The sequence below is a fragment of the Apteryx rowi genome, unplaced genomic scaffold (genome assembly GCF_003343035.1).
Source record: "Apteryx rowi isolate R43461 unplaced genomic scaffold, aptRow1 scaffold_255, whole genome shotgun sequence".
NCBI classification, from domain to species: Eukaryota; Metazoa; Chordata; class Aves; order Apterygiformes; family Apterygidae; genus Apteryx; species Apteryx rowi.
The window spans coordinates 1,252,890-1,264,562 of NW_020448919.1; the positions used below are offsets into that span (position 1 = coordinate 1,252,890).

The 11,673-nt window shown below is 38.2% G+C and overlaps 1 protein-coding gene across 1 annotated transcript in view; it reads left to right on the forward strand.

Annotated features, from left to right (window-relative positions):
- Window positions 1-1,178: 1,178 nt before the first annotated feature.
- Window positions 1,179-11,673, forward strand: part of NEIL3 (nei like DNA glycosylase 3) — a 24,788-nt gene continuing 14,293 nt past the window's right edge. Inside the window, exons 1-4 of the mRNA XM_026067240.1 lie at window positions 1,179-1,295; window positions 3,654-3,769; window positions 9,885-10,019; window positions 11,137-11,348. Coding sequence (XP_025923025.1) covers window positions 1,179-1,295; window positions 3,654-3,769; window positions 9,885-10,019; window positions 11,137-11,348 — 580 coding nt within the window. The remainder of the gene's footprint in view (window positions 1,296-3,653; window positions 3,770-9,884; window positions 10,020-11,136; window positions 11,349-11,673) is intronic.

An 11,673-nucleotide genomic window follows, 5' to 3' on the forward strand; every position in this document is an offset into this window, starting at 1 on the left:
CACTGTGAAAAATAAGAAATGGAAAGGGATTACATTTAGCAGGACACCCTAACTTCAAAATACGCAATTTATTTCAGCAAACATAATACTCCAACCTGATTTATTCGCTGCCTTTGGGGTGAAAAAATGTTCACTTTTTAGGAAATGAGAAGCATTTTACTCTGCCCTGAATAGGCCTGAATATTCAAAGCATGAAGCTTGATAAAAGCCTGGATATGGTCTGTTTATATAAGGAGTTAACTGTGAACTGAGAGATTTAGGCCAGTGTGAGTATACCTCAGGAGGTGCAATTAGGAAATGGTGTCTAATGTTCTATCTGCAAATACTAGTTCCCTCAAATTTCTTATAGTTTATAGAGTTTATTATTCTTACCTCAAAAGCAGCAGTGAAAAGAATCTTTTCCTTGTGCAGATTTGGACAACCTCCAAAACCTATTAAGTATTTAATCTACTAATGCTGAACTTTCAATTGTGCACGAAGTGAGCCTCACAAAACGACGTACTTGCAAGGGTATTTTAAACAATAAAAGGAATCCGGTGATAACTGAATTATGTATTTGAGAACATTAGAAGTTCACACTCGAGAGCAACAGGAATAGGATACACCGTGTTTTCTCTGCAGTGTCTCGCAAAACAAAGCCTGTTGCTTAATGTTCACATGGTTACTGTTCTCATCCACGAAGACGGTCCTCTAAGCTCAAAGATCAAGTTGTGATGAGGGGGCCGGGACTGAAAAAAAGAAGTGGTATGTCACGTCCCCACCCTCCGGACTCTCCTCGGAGCGGGCGGGTCCATCCTGGCGACGCATGAGGCAATGGCTCATCCCTTTCCGCTCCCCTCACCGCCGCCCCTGACAGGGACCGACCGGCCCCAGGTCCCCCCTCGCCCTTGTGCCCCGCCGCCCTACGAGTTTCTCCCTTGTGCCGCGCCGCTAGGGGTAGGACAAGTGTTTCCACGGCGCTGCCTTCCCTCAGGCTCAGCCTGGACTCCCCCAAGCGGCGCAGCCCTCCGCCACCGCTACACCCCGCCGTAACGGCGCGGCGCTCACCACGGCCGCCCGGCGGAGGCGGAGCGACGCCAGGCCTGGCCCGGCCCGGCAGCACCGCCCCCAAGCGAGCGGGAGATTTGAACGGAAGAGACGGCGGGCGGGCGTGGAGCGTATGGTGGTGAGCTTTGGTCATGGTGGAGGGTCCGTGCTGCGCCTTGTACGCGGAGAGGCTCCGGGCCCGGGTGCGCCAGGGCCAGGCGGTGCGGAGCGCGCAGGGCAGAGCATCGCTAGCCGGAGCTGGGGGCACGGTGAGGGGCCGCGGCGAGGGGCCGCCCTGGCGGGGCACGGGGGGGGGGCGCTGGCGGGCGGCCGTTGGCGGGGCGGGGCGTGGGCAGGGGGCCGTTGGCGGGGCGGGGCAGCCGCCTGTCGTGGCAGCCGCCTGTCGTGGCAGCCGCCTGTCGTGGCAGCCGCCTGTCGTGGCAGCCGCCTGTCGTGGCGCTGCGCCGCAGCCCTGGCAGTGCTGCTGCCTCTGCTCAGACTGTATAGTGTGTGCGTGGGGCAGGGGGGGGGAATTCTGCCGGGTTTGGGAAAAGACATCTCTCGTTGCTGTCAAGAGTTGTTGGGCTGCTGAAGCGTGGGATCATTTGGCTGATTGACGTGAACTTCGGAGCAGGATCATTAGTGTCACTGACATCTCCTTCCCTTCCCCTGTAATTATGGCAGAGCCTTAACTGCAGCAACTGTTAGCTCGCAGGGGTTTTTTTTTCCTTTTTTTTTTCCCTCCTTTAAATTGAYATGCCTTAAAATATTCTTGTCATCAACATAATAAATTAGCCTTAGCAGATCGGATGTTTAAAGAGGTGCTAGAGCTGGAGAAACTTAGGCTTTTTGTAAATAATGAGGGAAAACTTTTAGAATCCCTTTTGTTCACTAAAAAGGGTAAATTTTAAAATATCATTTGGCTTCAGGAAATATATGGTACAAGGAAAATTATACTAGTAGTTCCTGGTTTTAATTGCTTTTTTGGTAATCCCATAAGCCTTCAGAAGCCTGAAGGAAGCAGGACAGAGAAAGATACACTTTAGTCTGCAGAAAAGGAATGTATTTACATAACTTTGTTTTAAAAACATCACATTAATTAGACCAACTATTTAAATAAATAAAGCATGTGGCATCTGCTTTCAGTGTACACACAGTATGTAATTTCTCTACTAGTTTTTATCCTTTTTGCTGGCARCATAAAATAATTCAACAGTATAAAACTGCTGGGGCTTGTGAGGCCTTCTGGTAGAAAAAGATGTCAGGATATAAATGAGCAGGTCTAGCTAATGAGCTGTGAAGATCTAGTACTCTGGTTTTGTTTATGGAGGTGGCTAGGGTTTTTTTTCCTCATGCCTGTTTTTGTTCAGCTGTGAGAAATTTTATGTATTGCTTTTGTCCTAAGTATATTGGATATCTCCAGATAGAAAGTTGGCATGGTTTTTTTTCCCCTTTTATGTATGTAAGACAGTGTAAGATAGTACTTAAATAAAAGATCAATTTCATAAAGAATGTAGTTCAAGATACTTATTTTGTTTAAAAGGTATGCCATCAACAGATTAGTTTTTATAACTGTCTTTCAGGACTTTGATTTCTAAAGTAAGGAGTTAAGCCCTTGTAGTTACATAAAGAAATTTCATTCCCCTAAATATTCTGATGATCATAACTTTGTACAGTAGAAGTCACCTCAGGATGACTTTGTTCAATAGCAAGCAACCATCACAAGGCTTTTTGCACTGTTTAGATCTCAAAGTGGCTGTTAACCATGGACAAAGCCTTGGCCAGTGCAAAAAAATAGTCTCTATGAGTATGGAGACTCAAGAGTCTCCATAATAGTATCAATGTAAAGGCTTGCCTGATACCAAAGTGGCATCAGTTTAACCTAAAATATTTTGAAGAACAAGTTAGTTTTCCAAGTCAAGTTTGACTCTGATTTAGTTTAAACAATCCTGAGTGGCTTAAAACCAAAATAAACCTTGTTGCACATGGATTTACTTACTTAAGTTTCACAGGCTATGCAAGAAAAGATTTTTGCCTCAATCTCGCAATTACCATTTTCTTCTCCTCTAGTAGTATCCTACCTGCTGCTCAACGTCTTCTGAGATTAGCCTTTCAGCTACTAGGAAGAGAAAAACACTTCTGCAGACTTAGTGTAGGCTCTTCTGTAATACACAATGCCCCATGTGAAACATTGAAAGCATACTACTAGCATGGCTAAAAACTCCAGCAAGAGGCATTTTGAGAAGGCTGGCATTCCACAAATGGCAGAATTAACTCTTTGACAAATATTTAATATCCAAACTGTACCTGTTGGTTTACATCATCCTGAAAATCTGTTTGAATTCATGACTTGAAGAAAAAGGCATAAAATAGCTTGATAAAAAGATGCATTATTTCAGTTCAGAAAAGTATGGGCTGAGTTATGATATCCTTAGTAATCGTGACTATCTGCTTCCTTAGTAAGTAGCCCCATTGTTTTTGACAGAGCTGCTTAAAGAGAAAAGCTTTGATGCTGTGTACGTGGGAGATTTAGTTCATACAGCTACTTGCTGAATGTGTACTGATGTTAGATTCAAATTATTATAACTTCCGTTGTAATTTTTGTGTGTGTATGTACTCATTTTCAGACTGCTGTGAGTGAGGAGAAAATCTCCAGTCACAAATTCCTTACTGGACATGTTTACAGAGGTGTGGAGACTTTGGGAAAGGAGCTTTTTATGTATTTTGGTCAGACAGCTTTGAGGTAAGAGGTGGGGGATAAAAAAAAGTTCCCTATGCATTTAAACTGTACATTTTCAGGGGGATCTTCTTGTTCTCTCTTATAAGTTCCAGAGATTTTGAAAGTTAGTGTTATAGAGAAACTTCTCTGCAGCCTGTCTTTAAGTGCTGGAAATACTAAATAGTGACTTAATTTGTTTCAAACAACTTACTGTTTTATTCTTACTTTAAGATGTCATGTAAATGTATCTGAAAAGGACAGTTATTCCTTGAAATGCTTCATTTTAAACAGGAAATTGCACTATTTAGGGACAGAACTCATAGAAATGCATACAGTTGCTTAGCATTGTCCATTACAAACTGTATTTGCAATTACCTTTAGCTTTCCTTGAACAATTTAGATTGAGATTGTCTGTACTTAATTTTTGAATAATTCAGTTGCTCTGACAATAAACTCATGTGAAAAAATTGCCAAATTTGAAAAAAATTCTGTGTGTATACATCTATGCTGCCTTTCTTGCTTTAAACACTGTAACACCTCCTTGTTTTGGAACCATGGTTTGAATTTGGCAGGTGAATGGTTTGGGGATCATAAAGGTGTCTTTTAATTTTCTAGTGAAACTGGCTCATAGACAAATGTTAAAAGTGTGCCAAATCATTGTTTGTTCATGCTTTGCAGAGCTTATTAGAGATTTGTTGGCATGTTTATTATTATCAGATGCTTGAGCTCCTTGGAGATATCCTCATGCTAGCTCCCAAGGTCTTATTTTAAATCTAGTTTTCATTTTCTAGTTCAACATATTTCTGTACTGTAAAGGTCAATTAAAACAAGAATCTAACAAAATGTGCAGTGTAATGGCCTATTAAAACAAAAAAGAATTGTTTTTTATGGTAATTACTATAGCATAAATAGGTGAGGCTCTTGCATTTAATAGGTAATGCTTACATTTAATGCCTTTCTTTCACCCTCCTACTTATAATATAATWATACATGTTTTTAAAAAACCTGCGTCACTTCTGCATTCAAGGTAGTTGTTGTCACTTAGTGACTGATCTTGAAAGGTGCCAGGTCATGATTTTTCTTAGTTTAAAATTGATAACATCAACAAATATCTTAGTTTGGTGACATGATATATTTCCAGTGGCACTGCTGTTGTGGGAGAGTGATGGGACTGAAAATGCTTGGCTGAGAAAGAACAGTTTACAGTGGTTGCACTCTGGATAAGTAAAGGCAGTGATATATTAGTAATTACCTGGGATGATATGTAGACTGATCTCTGGTAGCAGGGGGCTGCTGGTTAGCAGATACAGTGCTATATGCTTATTTCTCCAAGTGTTAGAGAAATGCAAYTTAGGGAGTTGAGTTAGAAAAAGTATACACGTCTGGCTTTAATACAGAGAGTAATCCTTGAAAAGGTACATCTTTTATTTAAAATAAGAAGTGATAAAGGATGGAAGCAGTAAAATTAAAACAAAAGCCCCAAATCTGATACATGATCGTGTTAAAAGTCTCTAGGAATGCAAGAAAAGTTTGCAAACTATTAAAATAGTCCAAACTTCCTCCAGGTGTTTCTTCTGGAGTTTTTAATCTCTTGATACAACTGTTGGCCTATCAGTTGCAACATTCCAAAAGACTCTTCAGTTAAAAGTCCTTCCTAAAGGATACTAGATTAGGGCCTGATGGTTGAAGAAACCACGATTGCCCTATAGATGAATTCTTACTGCAACTTCAGGATGTTTAGCTCTTCTTACTGAAGAATAGTATCTGTGGAAAAAAGGTAGTGAGAACTACAATTCCCACTATTCCCCTACAGTTCCATAGTGGGATCAACCAAAGTGCCTGACAGTTCAGTGCTAAGGAATTGCTAATTGCTAAGGAAGCTAATTACTAATGTAAAGAAACAAAATGTAACCCAAGTTCTTATTTTAGACCGAGGTATACCAGTGGTCTTTCCCTGGCCCTCTTCCTGTTATATAACTTAGAGAAGAGGTTAAATGAATAAATACTTGACTAAAAATATCTAAAATACATAAAATGTGCTAATAGTAAAAAGATACTATAAAATAGGCACTTCTAACTTTTTTGTTTTTGTTTTTAACCCTAATTTAAGGTAGAATTATAGGTGATTATAGTAAAGGTGGCAGTTTGTTTAAGCTGAATCACTAACAATACTTTACAAAATAGCATCGGGTGACCCTTTCCTCATGGAGTAACAAGGTGCTAGTCTTATAARCACACTTCAGTGCTTTATACAACAATCATACAAGTAAATACTAGGACAGAACTGTCTGTATTTTAAAGCTACTCATATTTGTGAAGGATAGGATTATGGTCCTAATCAGTTTCTCTTACTTTTTATGGGGCTTTCTTAAACAGAAACAGAGAAGAAAAAGTAATTTTTAAAAAGAAAAAGATAGAAGCTAGTTGTAAGGAGGAAAAAAAAAAAGGCAGGGGAAGTACCTGAAACAGATGTTAGCCTTTTAAAATGACTGTATTACAAATTAATTGGATAAGCAAAGGGGCAAATTGTACAATAAGAAGACATTTTCAATGAACTGAATTACTTTTAGACATAGGACTTTCTTCATGAGAAGAAAGGGTTACTGCTGTACAGATTCTGAGTCTATACATACATAACAAAAATAGCTTTTCTTGTCTGCCGGGGTTTCCTGTAAAATCCTGGTAGTGATGCTGAAATGTTAGTCATACAAAGCTAGGTAGCACGTCTTCAGAAAGACAAAGCTATGCAAGGTAATGAGCTTATTTTATGCTCTTGGATTTTTCTCAAGTGGGGAATGACTGCTTGGTGGAAGAAGATAACCTGGCCATGAAATCCTTTTATACAGTATGGTTACTGTTTGCCTGACTGACAGGCGAGTGAGGAGTTAACAGGACTGAAGTTTGTCAATTGATATGCAAAAGARCTGAYGTGCRCAAAGCTGYTGAACAGAGGACTTAACAGGACTAAAGTCGTCTGCCAACCGATATGCGCAAGGACTGACATGCGCAAGGCTGCGGAATGGCAGCATTAACAAGACTGCAGAAGTGAAGTCTGCCACCTGGAATCCGCACGGACCCCCGGGGAGGGAAGAAGCAATACGGAGGTGCTGTGGTCTTGCCTCGCTAGCAGGGTCCTCCCGAGCAGACAAACTGTCCTGTGATTGCGAAACTCGCAAAAAGTCGGCAAAAGCAGTGTTTGCCCAGAGCCCCAGCCGTATAAAAAGAGACTTGGCAGCTAGGAGAGTTTGGGCAGGGACGGGAACGTGACCTGATCATCCTCTCCGGCTGGACCGTGAGTATCCCCCCCCTCCCCTTTTCCTGGGACGCTGGGTGAAGGTAACTCCTCGAGGTTGAGAGCCCTCTCACTAGGAGAGTGAACAAGAAAGCTTTCAAGTAGGGATAAGCAGTCCTTCCAATTAATAACACAGTAATCGACGGTTTCAGGTTATCCTTTCTAAATTAGTAACTGATGGTTTTGTGTTATCCTTTCTAAATTAGTAATTGCATTATTTTAATGGATGTTACTAATCCAAAAACTTGTGTGAGGAAATAAACATCTTTTTTATTATTATTAYTATATTACTGTCTCAGTTGTTGCTATTGAACCTTCATAGCATGACAGTGTGACACTGACTTAAAAACGAGGCACATACTTCTGAGATATTGCCATATTACAGATAGCAATTAGCCAGTGAAGAAAATCCAGTTCAGTATATTTGCTATCTACAAATTGATAAAGTGGGCAGTTAGAAGTTTTGTTTAAAGAGTACAAATGAGCAATGACTCCTAAAGAACTTATCACCAGTACTTTTAGATACCCATTTAAACAAGTATATCAAAGTCACCAAAGAAAGTAATGTAWAGTTTTAAGAAAATATGAGGCACTTTTTTCCGAATGTGCCTTGAAAGTCACTTAAGAAAAACAAAAAAAAAAAGATGAAAGGTGAAAAAATTAGTAGTAGGGGAAATGGCTTAAAATGCTTGCACAGGTTGCTGTCCTATGATACTAGTGAGCTGTCCCAGGGAGGCCATGTTGCCGTGGRAGTGATACAGCTATGTGAGAGAGATTGTACTGGGCCTAGTTTCTGTCGTGTGCTATAAATGTAAATTTGCGGTGATAACCAATTTATAAAAAATTCTAAAAATTGATAAGGTGCCTGTGTTCTTATATAGCTGAAAAAAATACAAAATATTCTTAGACAGGTGGTCTTAATTGCTGACCCCAAATCCCTTAAAGTGAAAGGAAAGACTTCCATTGTCTTGACTGGAAATTACATCTTGGCTGTTAGAATTTGATAATATGAATTGTCAGTGTTTTATTTATCCCTATAATAGACTGCTGTTACTGAGCTCTTTTATTTTTTATGGGGGAAAAATGGTTCAAATAAAACCAGAGCCTTATAATATTGTGTGGCACTAAATCATTCTAAAAACTTGCTTTTTCCCTTTTCTACAACAGCAACAAATTCATAGCTTCTTACTCCTAGTCGTCATTGAATAACAGGTCTATGTTTAATTGGAGTAGCTTCTGTAGTTGTAGTTAAAATAAGAAGAGTTCCATTTTTGTCTCATTTTAGCACATCAAAGATAATGAAACACACGAGTAAAATTTTGTAAAATTCTTAAGGCTTTCTAATGTAAAAGGGATTTATGCAAAGAGATAATTGTGAATTATTTTCCTAGTCATGAACTGGCACATAGCTATGACAGTTAATAGTTGTGACTTTTAATGCTCCTTTTAAACAGTGTACTGGAGCTTGGTAAATGAAATCATCAGCTATTAATGTGCATGCTGTTTCCTTAAAACAAACTTGCAGGAGATGTTTAGCGCATTCCTAATTGATAGCAGTAGGCAAGAGTTTAAAGTCCCCTTTAAAAAAGGGGGGGGGGGCTACTTAAGCCTGTGTTGTACCATTAATGGAACTTGAGAATTGGAAATGCCTAACAGAAACAAAAGCTGCCAAAATAGCTATATTAACTGAATTGAGCTGTAAGAAAAAAGCTTTTGAAAGACACAGCTTTCTGAAAATTGAAGAAAATTAGTGAATAAATGCTATTAGGAAGTTACATAAATAGCTGACTTAAGATTGCACTTAGTGAAATGTTGTCTTCATCTAGTTGTAAATATTTAAAATGCCCATCCTTCCTGATATGCAGCAAAGAGAGAATAAAAGGAAATAGACACATGATATTGGGTTTCTTTGGTCATGTGTAGTTTGATCTAGTAATTCTTTCTGTATCTAGAAAATAATCCACTTTTTATGATATGCAATGTTTTTCATTTAAGAAGTAGGGCACTCCCTCCATTCTTCTCTCTGCTTTCTAGGAGCTGAATGTATCAGGTGAGTGTATAATAAATACATAAACAAAATAGATGGGACAAAAATCAAACTTGTCCTTTGCTTAATTATACTGTCTCCCAGTAGAACACACTTTAAAATGTAAAACATCTTAAAGCATTGGTGATCTGTAAAAGGATTGCTTGAAAGAGTCTGCTCCGCTCCTTTGCCACCTGTGTATTTTTCACTTTATTTCTTTTATTAATTTTTAATTGACCTGCAGTTTTTGCCTTGGTCGTAGGCACAGAAAAGCAGAAAACAACATATGGCAGTTGTTAATTACATTGTTTATGGCATTATTGAAAGTGGCTTTGATATGATAACAGGGTTGGCAATGTGAGGACTGAAATCTTTCCTTTCATATTTGATGACATTTTGCCCATTTTAACAGAAAATTATCTGGTGAAGTAGTCTATCAATTCTTTCATTCTTCTCTGGGGACCTTAGAACGTATGGTGGAAGACTAGCATTTCAAGAGAAAAAATTCTAAGTGAGATAGACCAGGAGTGTGTGTTACTTAATGATCAGTTTTGACATTTGCATAATAAATTTTAAAGACTACCTGAAAATTGCTGTGTTTTGGAGTATTTCTAACTTGGGGAGGAAAAGGTTCTTCCCTGTGAACTGAGCACTATGTGAACAAGTCATATGCTGCCATACTACTGTTAATGACTGGAATTATTGCACATGCGTACTGCCTTGGTTAGATCAGAATAGTTCACAACTCTAAAAAATAGACTAGTCTAATGCTTGGAAGCATTGTTAAGGTAAATACCCTCAAGAACTTTGTTTTTTCCCAGGGTTCACTTTGGTATGAATGGTTCCATGTGCATTAATCATGATGGAAGCAAAGACAGAAATGGAGCACTACCAGTTTTGGAGATACAGCTTACAGAGGATACAGTTTGTTTTTTTGAGGCAACAGTAGAGTATAGGTAAAGTAAAAACTAATGAAATTAAACCAAGCTCTGTGTGTTGGTTTTTTTTATTTTTTTCTTTTTATAACATTTTGATTTTTCACTATGTTATTAATGGAATTTTTTGAAGTGCTTAGATTGCCATTGTAAAAGAAATACAATACCTAAACATATCATGTTTATGGGTATGGAAGTCTAGTATCTGTTACTTTTTGTATCAGTTTATATACAGGTAAAGTAGTTTTATGCAATACCTTTCTAAATAGTATCAAGACTGATAATTAAATTTGGATTGAATTCTGTCCTCTGATTTGACTGCTGAACCCCATTACTCCTTTAATTTGCATTCAAGTCTCAATTTCTTAACAAAAACAAGAATGTAAGGGTCTTCGTATTTGCCAGTTACTGGTTTTAAATTTTTATGTCCCCAAGGTTGTGTTTTTACTTTTGTTTTCTTTTTGAAAGCAAATTGATGTAACTGTTCTAATTAACATTAACTTGATATATTCATCCATCAGCACTGTACTTCTCACTGCTAATAAAACTAATAGCAAACTTGATTTAAAAGCACTCGAGGCTCTTGGATGAAAGGGAAATTTGTAGATTCACATATGTTACTTGAATTAATGTTACGAAACATAACAGCTTATGCAAATCTGAGACTTCTTGCACTGAATTATTTTGAAACTTTGTGCTTCAACTTACAATTAGGCTTAACCTAATAAAATCGAGGTTTAATAGAATGTATCTTTTATTGTCATGTTGAAACTACTGGACCATGTACTCTTACGGTTAGTTATGGTTGATGATTCAAAAACATGATATTTCCATGTTGAAAATAGTTTTAAGGCAAGAACCTGGCAATTATTTTTCAAGCTAACATGAACAAGATGATTTCTTGTGTGTTGGGCCAGATGCTAGCATGCTCCATGCATGTATCATTGAGCTGTTTTGTTTTTTCAAGATTTTTTTTTTTTTTTAATGCCTCTGCCTGTCATTGGTATTTTCTCGGTTTGTTTTATCTGCATATAATGTACCATCATATCTTAAAATGTTGTTTTTAAAACCATATTGGTAAATTAGCATATAATTAAAATAAAAAATACACTATGTCTTACTGTGCCTTCTCTTCCAGAATTGCAGCTGAAAGTGAGCAGAAAGTGAGAATGATGGAAAGTTTGGATGTCTGCTCTCCAAAATTTAGCTGCTTAAGAGCAGAAAGTGAGATTAAGCAGCAGAAAACCCACATGTTGTGTGATGTGTTACTGGATCAAGCAGTGTTACCTGGAGTGGGAAATATCATAAAAAATGAAGCACTATTTGACAGTGGCCTCCATCCAGCTGTTAAAGYGGGTGAAATGTCTCAAGATTGTTTTAATGACAACACAGTATTAGGAATATAAATATATGCTTATATAATGTTTTGTCATCTTCTCCTCTTTTAAACCTTCCTTTGTTTTTTCATTTCTTATTTTTTAAGTTCTTCTAAGACCTTAAACTCATGTTTTATCATTATAATCTGGGATATTTGTCGTAGAACTCCTTAGGACCTCTTTCTGCTACTCCTGTTTCCCAGACTGGACATATTTGTAGGGGCTATTTTCATAGCTTCTTCTTCCATTTACTGTGCTGTTAGCTGGGATCATTTGCTTTTTTTTTTTTTTTTTTTTTT